The sequence below is a fragment of the Aedes albopictus genome, chromosome 3 (genome assembly GCF_035046485.1).
Source record: "Aedes albopictus strain Foshan chromosome 3, AalbF5, whole genome shotgun sequence".
NCBI classification, from domain to species: Eukaryota; Metazoa; Arthropoda; class Insecta; order Diptera; family Culicidae; genus Aedes; species Aedes albopictus.
Genome location: NC_085138.1, coordinates 192,761,018 through 192,782,718, shown reverse-complemented (window position 1 = coordinate 192,782,718; position 21,701 = coordinate 192,761,018). Strand labels below are relative to the sequence as shown.

The 21,701-nt window shown below is 41.6% G+C and overlaps 1 protein-coding gene across 1 annotated transcript in view; it reads left to right on the top strand.

Moving 5' to 3' along the window:
* The window catches only part of LOC115261461 (protein eva-1), a 553,839-nt gene that overhangs the window by 343,711 nt on the left and 188,427 nt on the right, over window positions 1–21,701 (top strand). Inside the window, exon 4 of the mRNA XM_029863136.2 lies at window positions 1,030–1,148. Within this exon, the coding sequence (XP_029718996.1) occupies window positions 1,030–1,148 (119 nt within the window). The remainder of the gene's footprint in view (window positions 1–1,029; window positions 1,149–21,701) is intronic.

Below are 21,701 nucleotides of genomic sequence, written 5' to 3'. Positions count from 1 at the left end.
ATAAGAGTACTCCTTGAAAGAAAAGCCTATGGGTAGAAGAAGGATGAATTATAGATTGGAATATTGTCATTTAAAACTCCAATCATTATAGCGATTAAATAAAGCTAAACAATCTATTAATTAGAGAAGAACAAACCTCTGGGTATTATACAATGAAACAAAACGAAATTAACCCTAAAAGGGATACCTTCATGGCCTCAGTTTCGTCACCTCGCTGAGTGTGTTCCATCAAAGACGAGCTCTGAAAAGCGCCTGGGGTCCAATGGACCCCAGGTATCCCTGTTAGGGTTAATCACGTTAGGAGGTATGGCGTTCAGTCAACAGTCGAAATTCGAAGAAATTATTTACTTATACAGTGTAATTCGTAGGAACTTCCTATTATTTCAAGAGGGGATGATTACTAATCATAAGTAGTAATAGTCTCTGCAGTATAGATAGGACTATTGAATATAAGAAGGAAAAATTCCTGAACTAAATTGCCATTAAATACTACATTAACACAACTTAAAAGAACAGCCCATAAACAAAAGAAGGGGTAATTTCCTATAGAAATGTCAGTGGCTGAAATACATATGATTATTATAACATCTCCATAATGTTTCTCTCAATGAGCAACAACATGAAATATTTATTCTTATAAGTGAGACACACCAGCTGGTAACTTGGTCCTCAAATGTTTTTGTTCATTCGACCTTTGTCCCATTCGACCTTTTGTCCCATTCGACCTTTTGTCCATTCGACATTTTGTCCTTCGGTCATTTGTCCTTCGACCTTCTGGCTTGAAGCCCCAAAACGTATGTACATACTATAAAATAAATGAATGTGTCTAGTAGATTGAAACACAATAAGGCACTGGAAAATATATGCTTGAGACGGCAGTTTTAAAAGCAAAGTGATACCTAAACCAGCTGATTTGTTCCCATGTTCCGTCCATTCCACCGTTGTTTCCATTAGGGAAAAAGGTTCCTTATTTACGGTAGCCGATGTAATTTATGATTAAAATTCCTCCTTTTCTTTAATTATTTACAGATGCAAATGAGCAAAATTTGTGTCCGGCCAGCACCGACGATAGCCTGGAAATCAATCTTCCCGGCACGGAGATAGAGATAAAAGCCCCGGAGAGCTGTACCTGGCCCAACGCGTTACAGGTTAGTGAAAGAAAAATATTGTTATACCGCACCACAGCAGCAGCGCAGCCAGACGTACCTAGTCGACGAGCGCTAAATAACGTTCGGAAAGACGGTCCTTGTGAATAAATGGTACCAACACCGAAGCCATAACCACGATTGTATGTTTGGTAGAAGCAGATGGAAAGACGTTTTTTTCCGCCGGTTTGCGATTTTTTTTTTTATTTTGAAGAGGTGATAATGGAAAACTGCAAAATTAAAATTGGCCTCATGCTGGTTCCGTTCGGGCAATATATACAGTCCAAGCAATTAACAGCGGTTGCCATAAATCATAATTTATGCTAATTAGAAAGCACTGCAAAAGTCAGCACACATTATTCATCCGCACGGTCCAAGATTCAACTTCGAACTGACCGACCAACCGTGTGCTGCTGTTGAATAGATAATGCCTCCGGACTGGGGCGGATTGTCCGCCAAACGGACGATGACTATTCGGTGAGATGTGGTTGATAATGAAATGGCTTCAAGTCAGGGCAGCATACAGCGTGGATAGGCGTGGATGCTAAATGTTTGTGTTGTTTCGGGAGTAGAATTTTCTGAATTTGACGATAAGATGGTTTATCTCGTACCGATATTTCTGGTGAAAATCAACACTTTGGTTGTGCACCTTCGTAGTAGCAAATCATGTGTACTTTTATAAAATCAAGTAAGGAAAAAAAATCCGAAAGCGTATTTTACCAATTCTCTTAAATTTATCCATATTGGACCACAGTGCAATAAACTACTTTAGATATTTTGACTGCAAATTCACTAATTGTGGTATTATCCTGTTATTCTCTAGAGTAATTGGAAAATCGCCTAACACTTTACGCTGGCTTAGAAAACGTCGAATCTATCTGCAATTCTTTCGAAAACCTTCCTCAGTTTTAATACTGAGCTGAGTTGCATGATAAAAAAGGCATTATGTTCATTTACATTTGTTAAATTGGAATTTTTTTAAGTGTTCCCTTAAAATTTTCTTTAAAAACATATTAGGAAGTGCTTCGAAAATTTCTCCAGAGATTTTTCAAAATATCTTCCAATGTATTTTTTCAGAAAATCTTCCAAAAATTGCTGTAGAAATTCTTATAGAGTTCTTTCAGAAATTTCTCCAAGGACTGTTTAAAAAAAATCAGGAATTTCATCAGAGACTCTTCTTGTGATTCCAACTGAAATTTCTCGAAGAATTGCTTCAGAATACCTTGCGTGGATTTCTTTAGAAACCACTCCATGGATTCTTTTAGAAATTCCTCCAAGGAGATTTTTAGGAAATTTTGTAGAGGTTTCTACAAAGATTAGTCTGAGGATTCTACCAGATATTTCTCCACGGATTTTATTCTGAAAACTTTCAATATTTTCATCTGGGTTTTTTTTGTAGGGATAATTTCCAAAAATCTTTTGGAAATTAATTTAAAAATTATCTCCAAAATTTCTCAAATCATTCCAGTTACTTTTTCGGGTATACTTCTGCGGATTCCTTCCCAAATCCGATAAAGAAATCTCAAAAATGTGTCACAATTTATTTCCAGAAATTTTCCAAAATTCATTTAAGAAACTCGTTTTAAGATAACTCCAAAAAAATCTTTAAGTTTTCCCTTAGTAATGTATCCGTAATTTTTCAGTTATTCCTCCATGGGTTTCTTTATAAAACCTTTCAACGATTTTTTCAGAAATCTCTGTTTTCTGATTGTTAAGGAAATTCTTCAACGGATTCCTTCTGATAAAAATCTGAGAAATCCTAAAGACATTATTTTATAAATCTAGAGATCTATAGATGTTTAAAGATTCCTTCAGGAATTGTCTAAGGAAGAATCCTTAAGAAATTCTTTCGGGGATACGACTGAGGTTATGTATGTTTATGGCTTGGGTTCTTAAAACAAGCTTATTCCCGATATTTGGGTTCGTTTGGGTTCTTGAAAAAGGTTCTTGAAAAAACCTTGAAAAGGATCCCAAACGGACCGAAACGTTGGGAAAAATCAAGATCTAACTCGACTCCTTAAAAAAATATGTCGGAAGTGCTTCAAGTTATGCCTTCAGACATTTCTTCCAAGGATTTCTTCAGAAATTCTTCCAGAGATTCCAAAAGAAGTTTCTCCTTGATCTCGCATAGAAAACTTTTCATTGATTTCTCAGCTCCAGTTCAGTAAAAAAAACTTTCAGAAATTCTATTAAAAAAAATCTAAGACGTATTCCATCAAAAAATTCTCCAGGGACTCTTTTGGAAAATCTTCAAGAATAACTCCACGATTTATTTATTTTTTTGTAGCAATTTCTTCAGAGTTTCCTTTAAAAAAAATCACTAGAGACTCCATGCATTTCTCCAAAAATTCCTCCTTCACTTCCGTGAATTTCCGCAGCAATGGAAATAACTCAAGCGATTCCTAAATAAAATCACAAATGCAGGATTCCTTTAGATATTTGTCGCAGAATTCTTTAAGTAATTTCTTTCAAGAATTGCTTCAGAAATTTCTCCCGGATCCGCTTCATAAAACGTTGTTGGGATTTTTTTTACATCTCCAGGGATGTTTCTTTCAGGATTTCTTAAAGGGATTCTTCTCTTATCATTTTCTCATACATTAAGCCATCTCCGCGGATGCTTTCAGCAATACATACACACATTTCAGGAATATTATATAGAAATGTCTACATTAAATCACTTTGAAATCTGTTTACAGATTTATATGGGAGCTTTTTCAAAGGTTTATTCTTGTTACCGTACGGTTACTTACTTTTGTTTGGTGTGGAGGCATAGGGTTACATTTTTGTAAAGCTAGAAAACGTTCGATTCAAATCATTCGGTCGATGGCTTCGGCGACGGGTCGCGTACACGAACTAGCAATGGGTGGTGAATTTGGCTACTGTAGTGAAGGTAGCATCGATGGGGACTGGACGCAGAGAGAATCTCCCGCTCTCCAGATGGGGTGTAGCAGCGCTACTTTGGAAGGCCTTTTCGTTAACGCCGAAAGAACCGTTCCGCCGCCGGAGGTCCCGCTTCTTCATCCAAAGCTCCGTGGTGCCGCACGTGTACCTGTTTCTTCGCCGCGAGGCCAAGCACCTCTGAAAGCTCTGTCTCGCCGCCGCACGCTTTGCGGCACGGTGAGCAGCTACGTCGCAGGTGAACCAGCTGTCCCGCCACGTGATATTCCGGGATCAGACGCCGTGCCCGCCAGATCACCCAGTGCCTCCACTTACGTTGCCCATCTTGTCACACCGTCCAGAGCACCACCTCGTCGGCCACCGGTGCCACACTCCTTCCTCGGCCGGCGCGCCGGAAGATCGATCCGCTATGCGCCGTTTCAGCCGAGCTGACCAATAAAAACCATTGCCCAGGTGATTGAACTTTTATACTTAGGTTCCCCACACCGAAAGCTCTCCCAACCAATACGCCCTGGGACCCGGGAGGCAGAAGAAGGCCTTGAGTGCCCACCCCGGAAGCGGCCGTTGGCTCAGACCAGCCGCTTGGGGCTTTGGCCTGCCACCGTCTGGGACGGCGCGTAGAACTCCTGGGGTCAAACATAGTTTCATTCTGGTGACACTTGTGAGATATAACTACACTTATTCCTCCTAGAATTTCTCCAGGAAATCCTTCAGGTGCATATATCGCAAGAAATCATTTTAAGAAATAGCTCAAAAGATTATTCTACTACAGTTACTACAGGTATTTCTCCGAGAATTAATTCAGACATTCCACCAGGGATTCCATTAGAAGTTTCGCAGGTATTCTTTAGGATATCTTTATATGGATTCTTTGGAGAATTTCTCCGGAGTTTTTCACGAATTTGACCATATTTTTTTTTTAGAAAATCCTTCAGCGATCCTATCAGAAATTACACCTGGGATTTCTTTAGAAATATCTTTAGAGTTGTCTACAATATTCCAAAGATTGCTTTAGTGATTTCAGCAGGGTTTTTTAAAACTCTTCCACGGATTTTCACTTGGGATTTTTCCGAGCCCGAGCAGTGAAAAAAGGCTCAATATTATCAAATGTTGATATGGAGATCAGAAAGTTATATTTGTTTGTGTGAGAAAAAAGGTAAAAGTACTGAAAATAATATCTCAAATTTACTCCTGGAACATCGTCCTCATAGCACATTTAGTTCTTGGTAAGATCTAACCAATAGCAGTGAGCAATTTGATTGATCTTTAAATATCAAATTTTGCTATTGGTCAGAAGGTTCGTGAACAAATTTTTGATATTGTTTTTAGTAGTACTTTTACCTCTTATCTCAATCAAACCAATATCACGTTTTGATCGTCACCACTTGACCTCTACCCGGGAGGTTCCTAATTAATTTCCTTAGTGGTTCAGAAATATCTCCTGGGGTTCCTTCAGAGATTTCTTTAAAATTGTTTCAGATAATCCTCTAGGGATTAATTTAAAAGTTCTCGCAACGCAGCTTTATTATTAGAGGCTGCACCTCTTTCATGAGCACAAAATATATGTCACAATATGTTTGAAATCTTTTCTGCTTTTCTGCTATTCTATTCTGCTATTTTCAACGCATCCCCTGGCTTTCGCCCATCTGCGTTGTCTTTTCACTAAGCAATACGTCTACCAATTGATGTTTATAGGCTTGCCGGACCAAGTCATGTAGCTAAGCCAAACACCCCACCTACTGTACTAACTATGTTATCGAGGAGGTCATCCGAAGTGTTCAACTCCGTGGTTGCGATACGAATGTATTTTATTCAAGTCTAAGAAATCTATTGAGCCTTAATTCTAAGCTACATAATTGGTTTCACAGAGACAAATCGAGAGAATGAGAGAATCGGTAAATAGGAGGCGCATGGTAACATCGATATACGTTAAAATTATATTGCAGTTGACAACCCGTCGATAAGTGAAATTTGAGAATCATTTAGCCTGGGAATATTGAGCTTGGGAAAAGAGCATCGTTGGCGGTTGCAACAATGGGCTATTGCACTTAGGTGTTCTTGCCCACGTTGCAAGACCTTGACGATGGAAATTATTGTTGCTGTGCCACATCTGTTGGCAATATGCAACTCAACTAATTTATGCACTACACTACAACTGTTGGGTAGGCACCATTGTTCCACCCACTAGTCTTTTACAGCTAGTTGTAGGTGCATGTGTGCGTGTAAGTATGTGTGTATGTGTGTTAGTGATTGCTAACACCCTATTGAACCATTACCCTTAAATCTGGCAATCTATGAAATAGAATGAGTTAAGCGCCTGTACATAATAGTCAGTTAATCAAACAAGGAATATTAGTATTGAAGCGAAGATACAATGAAGCAACGCCCCGAACCTCGAGAGCACAAACCCCAAGAACCAAATGACAGGCTGCGCGAACCGTCGATCAACTGGCCACCACCAGTGAATAATCAATCGAGCAAACCCTCCAGCACAAACCGCCACCAGCTCTCCCGACCTGCGCCCAACATATTCGAGGCACAGCCCAGCCATAGCTTCACCTTAAAACCAAAATCTAGATTGCAGAGTACAATACTTCCCAAGTAACCACGCAGCTCGAGCCGCAAATCACGCACAACACGGCACAAATAAGACAAACACTACCCCGCCCGTACAATCGAAACCGACCTAGAGTAGAGAAGGGTCTCTTTCCACTCCAACCCGGACTCCACTGCACCCACAGGGCAGCGCACCTCACCCACACCGCACTCATTCATGCATCACTGTCCGAGCCGCACTGTCACCTGCGTTGAGTCTATCTGCATGACCTTGAACAACCCGTAACACAGAGTTAAAATCCCTCTCTAGCATTACAAAGTACTCCCTCTTCCCAAAAGTCTGTGCGTGGTATAAATCTTAAGGCTGAAGAAATCGTCAGCAATACAACCGCCAACACTGAGCAATCAATGCAATGATGTCGGCCTTATCAACGACGACCCCCTCAGTCCCAAACCCAATTATCCCACACTACCCAAGTAACCACCCTGCTGAAGCCGTATGCACCGCACGCACAAAGCACATACACACACCGACACGCGCCACCCCACACAAACCACCATGACCGAACAAAAGCGGAAAGCGGTGCCACCACTGCTGAATCACGGCTTTTTCAGTATAATTCAGCAATCGTAGATCCATTCCCCGACCCTACTCAGCCCTAACGGTCCATAGCAATGCCTGTCAATATATGCGCCTCACACATGCAACCCCTACACCCTAACAGTATGGTCACTTGGGTATCCCAGGGTTTTTGACATGATGGTCAGGGATCACAGCCATCAAAACGTTCCACACTTTAGCAGGGCTTACGACCTGTAGACATGATGATTTCTCAATAGTTTCAAGCTCTTTCGGGCCTTCCGCTATGGGAGACCATCATGGCTAGCGGTGTTATATGTTTGAAATCTTTTATAAAGAAAACTCAAAGAGAAAAATACTTGGATTCCTTTTTTTAGAGGCGATAATCTTCTTCATAAAGTTTATGATAATAATTCATTAGTGTCTTCTGGAAAACCCTGCATTAAATTTTTGATTTTTCAGGCACGACGAATTGGTTTTTGTATTTTTTTTTCTTTGAATAGTTTGTTTATAATATTAGAGATTTAAGAAGAAATTATTTTAACCATAAAGAAATGAGAAACAATAATTTTCATTAAAACCAATCCACTCAAAGCAAGAGTACACTAATAGAAAACAGTTAGCTAATTGCTCGATAACTAGGAGCATCAGCTGGTAGTTGATCCCATATTATGTACTGCATTCTCAGAACTGATATTGAGCCAGGACATTTCAAAGCTTACCTACTACTGAACTTGGAAACGTCTCATAATGGCATGCTATTATGTTCGCATTACATTAATTACACGAACAATGATGATTGTTTGCATCCAACCATCATTCAAGTAAACTCTGAATACTCTCTCTTGTGGCTAACTAACTGCCTTCCCACCGTCCATGGGTGAATGGCAGTCGCATCCTGCAGGCTACAAAGTGCAATGGTGTGCACTTCCGTACGAAACTTCAGCTAATGGGCACTGCACTGCTAAGAGGCTTACTCAAATCACTCACCCTCTTACCCACCCCACCCAAGACCATTTTATGCGATCATGGTTCTATGCACATAATTGCATTAATTACTGCAAAACATGTTGAAGGCCAGTCCGAGCTGCCTGAGAATATAGGAAATAAAATGCCAAAGTTGCATCGCACTGACTGGTGCTGTGAGACATCATTCAAGTATGTGTATGTGTGTTCAGTGCATGCAAGATGTACGTAATGCCACCGGGTGTTCTCTCTCCAATTGAACTTTGTCTTCCTGTTTGAAATTGCGGAAACCGAAGACGCTCTGGTGTTGTACCAGCTGTTGCGCACAATGATCATGCACCTGTCTTTAAAGTGGCTCGATTTCTCAATCAACCAGACAACACAGACTGGCTGGGTGAAGGGGAGGTGCGGGGGATGAAGTTTGATATATCTTTCCTGAGGAAACGTACTCGACTCCCACGTTCTCACAGGGTGATGCGGTCGAGATTCACGAACCCGGATTAAAGTGATTGGAAGGACAAGGACAATGATGCAGCATATTACAACTTTCATTATATTCTGCAAAATAGTTTTAAATACTTTGACCCTGTCATTTCGTATAGTTTTAGTTGAATAATCAACCATAAATTCCAATCTTAAGAAAATAAATCATTTAAGGTACACTGGGGCAAATTGAAATGCAAGGTTACGATAAAGATTTCAACACAATTTTGAAATTCTTCCATTAATATCAAGAGATTGTTTGGTTCAAAAACTGTGTGTTATGACTTTCAAATGGTTTAACATGATTAGGAAACATCAAGTTAACCCGCTGTTTTATCTTACCCCACCAGTTTTACCGTGCCCCGATGCACCTTATGCGAGTAGTCTAGAGCCAGAACGTTGAACGCATCCTTGGGCTAGTTCCGCCGAATGTTGGCCGATTCTCGCCAGTTGTTGAACGGTTCACCTGATGGTTGGTAATGCGCAAAGCGGGCCTTATGGGTTATAAAATAATTCCAGGGAATATTAGGAAAATTTCAGAGAATTTCAGATCGTATCAAGGAGCTCAGAAGGTTTGGAAGGTTTCACGACCCTTCCGGGGCATTTCAGGGATTTTAGGAGATGCTTCAGACAAATTTGGTAGGTAGCAGAGGTGTTTGAGAAGAAATTCAGAGCGGATTTTGGGGAGTGGGGAATGATTTTATGAAACTCTAAAAGGATTTCATGAGATTCTAATGAAACCCACTGAAATTCCTGAAGCTTTCCTGAAGCCCCTTGAAACACTCCTGAAACCCCACAGAAAACATTCTGAAACGTCTCCGAAACCTCACTGTAGCCCATCGGAAAGCTTTTTAAATTCTCTGAAAGTTTCCTTTGAACCCATAGAGACGAACCAGCCAAGGGCTGAAAGTCTCTCAAATAAAGACAAATCAATCAATCAATCCTTTGAACCCATTAGAATTCTTTAAATCGCTTCTGAAACCCACAGATTATTCGAATTATTGAGCAATTCTTGGTGGAGGGCCTGAAGGTTGCCTTAGATCCCAAGAAGTGAAGACCAACGAGTGCGCAAGAAGCTTCATTTCGAGAATCATTCAAGAAGCTTCAAGATCAGCCTACAAGATGACATGGAGAAAGGATTGTACTAACTAAAAGGCGATGCTAATATTCGTAATAAAGATCTACATACGATCCCTCCAGAAGATTCGGTTAACTAGTAGTCAGCAAAACGTCTGGAGAGCGAAGGTAGATTGGGACGAAAAGATGTCCGTAGTCCTGTTTGAGCGATGGAAACTATGGATACAGGGTTTGAAGGAGTCGGACAATGTATACAAAATTATTCAGAGCTGCTTTTCGGGCTACAAGTCTACCTGCTACGAAGACCTGGAACTCCACATAATCGTGGACGAGAGTACACAAGCACACTCATCCGTTGCTTATTTACGTCCACGTTCGAGATCGTAGACAGATATACCTTTACCTTACCGGTCAGACTAAGGTCTGAATATCCTCTACTGTATGTATGAGTCGTCTCCATTAATTTAGCTCGCTGTGCACTACGCCGTCTTGTACTGGTCGGATGGCTCTCAAGAATTATTTCAATCGGGTTGCTATCCGACATTCTGATGACGTAACCCGCCCACCGTAGCCTCCCGATTTACGCAGTGTGAACGATGGTTGATTTTCTCAGCAGCTAGTGCAGCTCGTGGTACATTCGCCTTCTCCAAGTCCCGTCTTCCATCTGCACTCCGCTGTACAGGGTGCGGCAGGAAAAAATGCGAAAAGTTCAAGGCACTATTACACGCTAAATATGGGATATATATGACTATTTTTTCATGACAGTGTATCAGTCAATGTCTATATTCTAGCACTGAAAAATAAAAATAAACATATTTGATGTTTAACATGTGATAATGTAGGCCTAATAAGCGGATATCAATAAACTGCGCGCCCAATGGTCATTAAACAAAATTACTATAACAGTAACAAAATTAGCTCAAATTCGATGAACAACCAGACCACACTGATCCAGAGCCATGTAGTTTCACATACCAGATGAAATAAGTACATATATTTGATGATATTCGATCAAATCAACGATCAAATCTGACTATACATGTCAATGGTTGCTACTCCGTGATTGATCTGAGCTGGTACCAATTGCACTGAGATCCAAATGAATAAGGGCTGGGACACTCCACTTATTCTCAAAGTGCAATTCTAGCAGCTCATACATTTTGGATCAATAACGGCGCCGGCCACGTCCTTATAGTCAGTTGGGAAGGGAGAGGAATGTTAGAGTGTGCTGGTTGTTGCTACTAAAGACCGAGATCTCCTCTGCATCCCCACAACCAGCACGGACTGGGATATTTGTTAGACGGAAAGGATGGGAGATCTGGGAGTCACCGTTGGGTCGGTGATGCGATCCATGGATAGGGGGTTATTTATAGTGTTCGCAAGGTGATGGATTGTGTGGTGAATGAGGTGAATAAGGTCAAGCGACACATCACGCTTTGGTTGCATAACTTGTTGGCGTTATATACAATGTGCTGTGAGTGGAAATTGGAAGGGAGGGAAACTACTTTTTTTACAATTCGTTTCTGGTTCTAGCAATGGCTATGAACATATGAATATACATGAGTTGTATATGTAGAGAAGAGAGAGAGAGAGAGGAAGTGGATAGAATGATACAAAGTAGGATGAAAGGGACAGGCCAGGGATTGAACCCGTGACCTTCTGCATACGAATCAGAAGCGGTAGCCACTAGACCACCAAGCCCGTCCTAAGTACATATATTTGATGATATTGTAGAGAAAATCAAAAATTTTGTTTTATCAGATGCGAAATTTAGCGACCAGTGTGATTTTCTGCGGTTTGAAAATTCTGGTTGTCTTCATCTTCAGGCGCCGCCCTGTAAAGGTTAGTGACCAAAATGGGAAATTTTTTAATTAACTTTTCAGAAAACTAGCCTATTATAGATCATGGAACGTTGAAACATAGATTGGTTAATGTCAAATGGACGAAAATGAGGTTTAAAGTTGAAAAACACTTTCGCATTTTTTCCTGCCGCATACTGTAGATGGTACGCAACCCCTCCCGTTCGAAAACTGCTAGGGCGCGTTGGTGGTCCTCTGCACGTATAGTCGTATAGTCCATGTTTAATGCCCATAGGTCATCTATGTTTAACTAGCGTTTTGTAGATAGTTACCTTCGTGTGACGGCGAACTTTGTTCGATCGTAAAGTTCTGCGGAGGCCAAAGTAAGCTCAATTACCTGCCACAATTCGTATCTGAATTTTTCTGCTGGTGTAGTTGTCGACAGTCAACAGTGAGTTCAAGTACATACATTCTTCAACCGCCTCGATTTCATCACCGTCGATAGAGATTCGGGGTGACAAACGCGTTAAATCCTAGTTATCATTAGTGACTAATTCAATTCATCTGGCTTTATTCGGATGTACGTTTCCGCCATCGTCTCAAATTTTCAAGCTATAATATCCATATCATCAGCGAAATCAATCAGCTGAACGGATTTCGTTAAAATTGTTCCACTCGTGCTTATTCCCGTTCTCCTTATTACACTCTCTAAAGCAATTGTTAGGATATTGTCACCTTCGGAACTTAGACCACTTGTCGACAGCAAACAATTTATTTATTATTACTATTAATTAATGTACATTTAATTGGTAGCTTACATTGCCATATCGGTTCACATTTTGTTGTAGACAATTATCCTAACCGTCTTGCATAGCTCACATACGGCTACTCACTGCTGATGCTATCGAATTTACTTCTTCGGTCATACTCTACTTTTGGTACAGGGTTGCCAATTTCACTAAAGACTAGCGTATTGCAAACGTACGCAACAGCAAGTACGGAAGACCATCACCTTGTCGTAACTCTCTGCGAGATTCAAAGAGACTCTAGAGTATCCGTGATACTCGAACTACGCACATCACTCGATCCATCGTTGCCTTGATCAATCGTATCAGTTAATCCGGGAATCCATGTTCGTTCCTAATCTGCCATTGCTGGTCTCGATCGATTGTATTATACGCCGATTTAAAATCGATGAACAAATGATGTGTGGGCACGTTGTATTCGCGCCATTTCTGTAACACCTCGCGGATGACGAACATCTGGTTCGTTGAAGTGCGTTCACGAGTTGCATATCATCTGGTTGTTTTTTACGTAGGCGGGCAGAATAAAGTAGGAGGAGAAGGAGAGTGTTGATGATGTAGATAGTAGTGTTCACAGTATAACTAGCAATCGCGGATCTGATGTCGTTTAGTACTCGCGTACACTAGAGGCACGATGGAGAGGATGTTGTAATGCAGTGGTGTACAGCGCTTTTCGCATTTTTGCATAACAGTTGGTTAGAAATCAATAAAACCTGAAAATATATGTTATAAATGAGGGGCCCAGAATCAAAGGGGTGTAAGTGACCATTTTGTCGATTTTGAGCTGAGCATATCATAAAATTCTTCAGATTTCAAGCTTTCAGAAACTTTTTTAAGATTGCTTCTACGAGTATTGGAAAAATTACAATAAATCAGAGAAAATTGGGTTGATTCTGAAACTCCATACATTTTGTATGGGATGAAAAATTAGTGAAAAACTTTAAACCTCATTTACTCGAAAGTGGGTTTTTGTCACTTACACCTCTCTGCTTCTAACCCCCTCAAATCTATTCTCATGCTCTATCCAAAGCTGGTGTTGTAGCTAACAATTTATGAATTCAAATTTGCTTGTCATTAAAGTGGTTTTCGATAAGTACTAAGCAATTTTTATGTAATGCTTAAAGTGCTGAGCACCACTGTTGTAACGGATGCGTCTATTGGGTGCAAGGATGTGGATATGTAGCTGCTGCTCTTTTTATCAGTTCGATTAAGGGTCCACTATGAGCTGCCGTTTCCCGATGTCAAAGTATCCGGATCCATTAGACCCATGCGCTCAGAAAAGAGTCCGTGCAAGTCGTTGAACAAAACGATGCAAAAATTATGAAGCGAACGAATGATCAACGCAACGCATCCCGAAGATTCCCAAGCTAGAATGAAAGTGATTCTTGATTTAACCCTAAAAAGGATACCTGGACCCCAGGCGCCTTTCAGAGCTCGTCTTTGATGGAACACACTCAGCGAAGTGACGAAACTGAGGCCATGAAGGTATCCCTTTTAGGGTTAAAGATCCAGTGACTTAATGCTATATCTGTGCAAGTTTACAGAGATGAAGGCGGGTTAGTACCCAGAAAAGAATAATCGGATGAGTACCTAATGCCATCTAAAAGAAGGTTTTAACCTACCTAATGCATCACGTTGGGAACTGCTGGCTGGCAGTTCAAAAATGATCCTAATGCACAAGCAGGGTTAAACGACAAGTTTATCATTAGGCAAAAATGTTGCCGCCAAATTTTTAATTTATTTGCCCAACAATCAAAAGCATAATCTCCATTTGCTATTCCTTTCTACTCGTGCATGCCGTTCCACGGAATTCCACCAAATCCCCATAATCCTTTCCTGGCAACATCAAACTTATGGCTACCTTGTGTGTGTCAATATGGCGGCCGCAACGAGAAATCCGGTGGGCCACCAACTACTGCAATTACACAATCCCACCCGCACCAGCGATGCACCGGAAATGGACCCTGTCCATAAACTTCGCGCCCTGTGTCAGAGATTTGCCAGGAAACTAGCCATATTCCTTCCATTCCAGGAGCATACTGAGGATGGCTCTCGTCTAGCCTTTATGTACATGTCGTCCAGTCCACCGCAAATGGCTTCATAGCGCACTGACTGCCATCATCCATGGCTCTTTTTCTACGGCCAGTAGCTCTTACCGAGCTTATGATGTGATGTTGAAAGTCTGGCCCCCACCGCCCGAATGGAGAACGGAAGTGGGATGGCTATTTATAATCCTATTATTACGCTAGAAGACACGACAGTTGATATTATCGCCCTAATCCGTTGGTAAACTATTGGGAAACGTAATAAGATGGCCCACCCGAAAGCTGAAAGCCAAACTTAGTTGCACCCACACTGCATCTATAGACTGTGCTAGACGTCGTGAAAAGTGGTATAAATCTACACCACGTGGAAAGTGGAGGATGCTGATTTAATATCAATAAATTTTATTTTGGCCTCAAATTGCTAAAATAGGCACGTAGGACAATGCATGTGAACAAACGATTTGACCCTTTACTAGTCGTGCTGTTGTTTATTGTACACAATGCAATCGTTTGTTTGGGGCACCTGCATGATAATGCTGAAGGTAACCGACCGCATGTTGAAAGGTTGAACATTATTTCACGTAGTCGCTAATGATTTTTAGCTCGGTTATGGCAGTAGCGTCTAATTATATTATATGAAAGCCCCCAAGTTTCTGGATATTAGTATCTCATTGTGCTCGTTAGTTACTCTACAAAACCGGCGGGCAAACAAACACTCAAAAGTTCGAAATATGGAATAGCTGACCAAGTTCCACTGAAATCATATTTAATTCATTGATGAGGAAAGTAGGTACGCACTACGCATTCGCTAATGTTGCTCAATTTATCACACGTGCTGAAATGAGAATCACTGCTTCCCGGAACCAAGTAGGAACACAGTCAGTGTTGTGTTTGAATGCGGCTCCGTTCACTGAATTGGTAACTAGAACATTTGAAGCAAGTTTCATATTTCACCGGAAGCGAGCCAATCAAAACGCTTACTGTTTTACCTTAATAATGGCTGCAAAATTGACACAGCTTTAAACTTACGCATGAGTATAACAATACCAAGGACCAGTCTCAATTGGGATACTAATAATAATTTCAAAGCTTCAAAATGATTTTGCCTCTATTTTCGAACGAAAATTTAGCCTCAATGGCGATTTTGCGGGTTTTATTCTTCCTGTTTGGGCCTGGGCAACGGACTGTATTATTTTTTTTTCTGAGTAAAACGTGACGGATTTGTTTTGAAACTGATGCAGGCTTGACGAAAACCAACTTTCGTGGTGGAAAGGAACAAAGAACTGCACTTATTTTTACATTTATTTTCGTTAGTTATATCTATTGAGTACTTTCTATTACTATGGTCTTCGTTTGCAAGAGTGAAGCTTGCCACGAGCGTTCATCCTTGTACGTGGATATTTCCGGAAATCCCTTTGAAACTCCTTCGTAATTTTCATTGGGAATTTTGATACTCACTCGCTTCTATCACAGTCCAGAAGCATGCTATCAAAAAAGGAAGCCCTCACCACATGTTTCCGTGATTGAGACGGTCGAAAGCTTTTTCGTAATCAATGAACACCAGGTAGAGAGACTCATGGAATTCATTGATTTGCTCCAGGATGATACGGAGCGTGACAATATGGTCCACAAAGGATCGTTCGGCACGGAATCCTGCATGCTGCCGTCGGAGAGTTGCGTCAATCTTCTCCGGTTAAGGATCACTTTGCAGAGGACTTTGAAAATAATACACAGTAACATGATGCCCCGCCAATTATCGCATACAGTCAGGTCGCCTTTACTAAGACGCCTTGCATCCAGTCGACTGGAAATGTCGCGGTTTCCCATATGTTGCAAAATAATTTGATGCAGTATACACAGCAAATAATTTTGTAATATCCAGGCGCGTAATTTCTGGCGACGTATCCAATTTCGAATGTAATTTCAATCTGTTGCATCGTTTTCCAACAATTATCACACTCACCATGTACACTCTAGTTGGCACCGGAAAGTGTCAACAAACCCATTCCAGCTGATACCTAGAAGCAGTATCACATTTATCATCTATCCTCTAGCTCGGTGGAATAGCCGAGAGGCAAGGGATATGCCTCACGATCAACGAATCAGTGTACGAATCCATGCCAATATTTTGCTTACATATGAATCATTTATCGTTCCGGTTCTGGCGATTGCTAGACCCTCTGTCAAGCAGCGGCGGCTAATTTGCTGCGTGGAAGGGATGTACTATGTACATCACTTTTACGACGCGACTGATGTGCAACGAAAATGATGTGATATCACAAGATTTTTTTTGCTGTGAGTTGTGCGGATTCTACGGGGTCAGCTTTGAGCATCTCAGCTGATATGCGATCGACCCCTAGGGCCCTGTTCGATTTCATGCTACGGATGGCTAATTCTATCTCCTGCGCTGATGGAGGTTCCGTGTCGAACCCTTGGCGGAACATTCTGAGAACGGCTCTTGAAAAAGGTTTCCAAAGTGCTCGAACCAGCGTTTCAATTGGTCAGCCGGGCCGGGTCATTCAGCGCTCCTTCGCTGGTACATTTCCATGGATGAATTTGTGGATGAATCACTGAAGGAACCGCTTGAGCAATTCCTGAAGGAACTGCTGGAACAACATCTGAGCGAATCCATGGAACAACTTTTGAAGAACTAGGTACTTGCTGAAATTTCTGAAGTTCTTCTACAAATACTGAAGAAGTACAATGATATATGCTGCCCTTTACTGGCATTTATCGGATTTTCTGGTGGGCCATAGAAATACAGGAATACTTCTAGTTAGAAGGCGCATAATGTTGCTAATTGAAAAATTGAGAGATGAATTTGTGAAAAAAAATCGCGTTCTGGTGGGAATCGAACTCACGACTCCGTATTCGCTAGACCGGCACTTTAACCAACTATGCCACAGAACTGTAGAAAAGAAAGTTAAACTGAAGGCGAGCCCATGAACATTCCTTTTGTCTCAAACCATCTCTCTTTCGGCTTGGATCCCAATCCACAACACACCCGCGTTTGTGCCCAATAGCTACAAGTGAGTGCGAATTGTTTTTATTCGAAGAAACAACTGGAAACCCCTGTCACCATTACACCATTAAGGTAAGGTACTTACATATATTTGTCCTAAATTGAGGATTCAGTGTATGTACATAACAAGTATTGGAATAAAATTATTTATTTTTATTCAAAACAAATTGAATCAAACCTCTCTTTGTAGATGGGTGCTATTAAAGATAATAACTAAGTATTTGGGTTCCCATATTTCAAATCAATCTCCGCTTCCGGCTTGTTCCGAAAGTGCTAAGTAGATTGAAACGATGTTATTTGAAGTGATTTGCATAGATACATTCTAATTCGCCGTCATCAGTGCTTTCCTCAAACTACTGAATAATTTATGGCGGCAGGGTTTCTTTGTTCATTTGCGACAACACGGACACATCGACCGCCATTCAAACCCACTTCACCCTTGGCCACTCTTGGATGAGCACCGTCATTCATCATATGTGACAATACCATTTTGCTTTCCGGCGAACCGGCGAGCATGTAGGTGACGAAATTATCTTAATAAGGACAAGCACTTTCATCCCACGTTAGCGCCACATTCGTTTGCCTGCCGTCGTCGTCGCCGTTAGAATATGTGCTCGTTGAGTGGGTTCTGTGTCTGGGTCTGGGTGGCATACCGGTGGTACCGACTACATCCACACACATAACACGCACGAGATACCACGAAAGCCATCGTCACATCGCTATTCTGTCATCCGAGGTTCACCAAATCAGACCCTATCAGAGCAAGTTTTCACGTTTTGTGCGCTTCCGTTTTTACTCTAACGCGGGACGGGCAGGGCAGAAAGGGGAGACCCCCGAACCCCGATGCCGGTGTATAATTTCGGAAATGTCGCATGAAAAAGCTTCCACCATTTGCTAGCGACAGCGAACTTTATAACGATCGTCAAAGCTTAATTTAAAGGATTATGTGATACCGAGTTCATGCTCTTCCGAAACGGCTCATGCTCTCCACCGGGATTCTATGCCAACGAGCGATGCTGAAGCGTGCGGTGAAATTCAGCTGTTGCAGCTGAGTCCACCCCGTGTTGCTGCTAGGTACGTACTTCTAGCTGCAGAAGCTGGGTGAACCGTACCGAAAGAAATAATATTTTATCGCAAGGACTATACTAGAGCTAGAGCTCTTTTCGGCCTGCTGAACAGGGCGACAGGGCTCGAACAGAGGGCCGTCGTCTGATAAGTTGCTAACTGAGTTTGTTCCTTCGCTATCTAATGTGCGGAAGAAACTTATTGGATGTGAGTTTTAGTGCATTTTTGAAAGTTCTTTAACAACGAAAATTGCTCGAGAAAAAACCTTACGCATTAACAAACTGGACATTGAATTTTCGCAATAGATGGGAGCAAGTCAATTACAAATCGCGACATTTAAACATAAATGCTCAAATAAAGCATAACAAAACTAGGCCACTACATGAGCGATAGCAATTGACTATTGCTTTGTCAAGCTGGTTGCCTTTGCCTATTCTACATATACAGAAATGGTTGCCTTTGTGCTGTTTTCACTTTTCTACGCTATTGAGGCAACTCAATAATAGCGGTTTTCCTACTTATGGTTTTGCTGACGATTACCTAACATTGTAAGTCGGTATGTGCATCAGCACCCTTTTCGACCTGATGCAAAACGCTCTTCGTGTAGTTGAGGGTTGGTGTCGCCAATATAGCCTTTCGGTAAATCCGAGTAAAATAACTATGTATTGTTCTTTTCACGAAAAAGCGAAACCGTAATGGTGTTCGACTTTTACGTCTCTTTGATTCTGAAATCGATGTGACTGAACAGGTAAAGTACGTTGGAGTCATTCTTGATTCCAAGCTTTCCTGGACACCTCACATTGAGTTCAGAATCAAGCGAGCTTGTATGGCCTTCGGGCAATGCCGGCGAAGCTTTGGTACAACTTGGGGTCTTAAACCCAAGTATATCAAATGGATCCGCACAACTATTGTTCGGCCAATATTGGCCTATGGCTGTCTTGTGTGGTGGCAAAAGGGCGAAATGAGAACGGTCCAATCAAAGTTAGGCCATCTCCAAAGGATGTGTTTAATGACGATGTCTGGAGCGTTCTCTTCAACTCCCACGGCAGCGCTCGAAGTTCTCTTTGATGTTGCTCTACTACACATTCATCTCAAACAAGAAGCACTTTCTTGCACTTACCGCCTAGGGGTACTCGGTTTACTAGAGGAAACTCCTGTGAACCGCAGTTCAACACACACCTCGTTGTTTCCAATTTTGGTGAATTGGGACAAAGTTGTCCTAGCTCCAAGTGATCTTTCAATAGTCTATTTTATGAGGCTAGTCAAACGACAGAACTCCGCGCTCTGATGTTTACGTTTTCAATCATCATCTGGTTGATGATGGTTAATGACTGCGCGCAAGTCAAGCGTAGTTTTTGAAACTGGCTAAAACAATAATTAGAAATTTTTATTTAAATTCTTTTCGGCAAGTTAACGAGTCAATCGCAACGAAAAAAATACCTGATTAATTTATGAGATTTGTATTGCTTCTGCGACTGCTTTTGAGCCTTTTTTGGCACCAATTTCTCATATCTCCAATTTGTCGCACAAGTACCTTTTCAAAAATTACACGAGATTCCAGCAAAACAAACGTGCGGGGACTTCTGTCAGTTGACGCCGCTGCTGCGATCAGCTGTTCTGAAACGTCTCGTAAAATAGCTTATTGCTTGTAATTTTCCATATAGGACATTTTCCACGAAATTCGCTTCCCGGGAAGAGTGGACATCTGGTTATCTGGAAAGAAGTATTTCAGACGGCATCGTGTGGCTCCCTTCTCGAAGGTCGAGCAGGTGCTGGTGTCCATTCTCGTGAGCTAAGGCTGCATCAGTCTTGGTTGATACTGTATCGTTTTTCAGGCCGAAATTTTTGCTCACGTGATGGCCAAAGTAATATACTTCTGTTCAGATAGCCAGGCTGCTATTAAAGCACTTGCATCGGCCAACTCCAGGTCGAAGATAGTTATCGCTTGTCGAACTCGAATCGAGGAGCTGAATTCAGCAAACGCTGTTCACCTTGTATGAGTATCTGGCCATTCTTCCATCGCTGGAAAAGAATTGGCTGATGAGTTAGCTCGCACTGGAGCATCGCATGAGTTCATTGGCCCTGAGCCAGCTATTTCGGTATCCAAATGTTGGGTAAAGCTTCAGATTGACACCTGGGCTGCCACTCAGCACAAACAATACTGGAATAGTTTGGAGTCATGTCGTCAAACAAAATTGTATTGTACTGAGCCATCTCTAGGGGTGGCAAAGTATCTAACAAATCTGTCAAAGCAGAATTGCAGCATGCTGGTCAAAGCATTGACTGGCCACTGCTGACTCAGCTATCACATGGCGAATATTCAGCAAGCTGCTTCATTTGCCTGCGATAGATGTGAATCCGATTATGTAACTTTGTATCATTTAATATGTATTGCACAGTTCCCACTAAATCGAACTGCACAGTATGAAAGTGTGACGGTTGAAAAGTGTGACGATAAGTGCAACCGCGCTCTCTGACAGCATTTTGACGTCGAGAAATGTCACAAATAAGCACGTGGTGTGTGTTTCGCCTGATTCTTTCTCGATTTTGTTTTGATTCTCATCCATCTGACAACCCGCGCATTTGGCTTTCTTTCTTTTTTCTCACCGGGTGGCCAGTTATACAGGTTTATGCATTTCTCTTGTAGAAAAAGATCATAAAATGTGTAATTTATAAAATTGATATCGGCAACCGTGCTGGAGCACAAAAATAGTGTGATAGATGAAGTGCATCAAAAATCCATCTTTCAAAGCAACCAGCAATAACTGTCCAGTTTTTGCGCAACTGCGTTTCCGAGTACTCGGAAAACACTTATTAAGTGAAACTGACTTCAGAAACCTGAATCTTCAGGACGTTCTGCTGTTATTGACCCACTGTTGCTTTCTTTACGCTTTATGCGTTATCACAGTGCACTTCTCAGGGCGCTGTTTGTACCCATTGTGGTCCGCTTATGTGTTATAGCAGTGTCCTCTTCAGAATGCTATGTGAACCAATTGTGGTACGCTTTTGCTTACGCTTCCTTTACCTGTCCTTTCCCCTGTCATATCCTTTTTCCTTCCCTTCTCCGTCAGGTAAATGATGAATAGGCTCGTGTTCATGGCGCTGGCACAAATTTCCCAAATGGAGGAGAACGTGCCTCTGAAGCCGACCAACTGATACCTGATACCTAGTTCCGGGATTGGGAATCGAACTCATGTCTGTCCGCTTATAAATCGAACGTGTAACCACTTCTCCGCGGGTCCGGCACTACCGGTCTCATAAG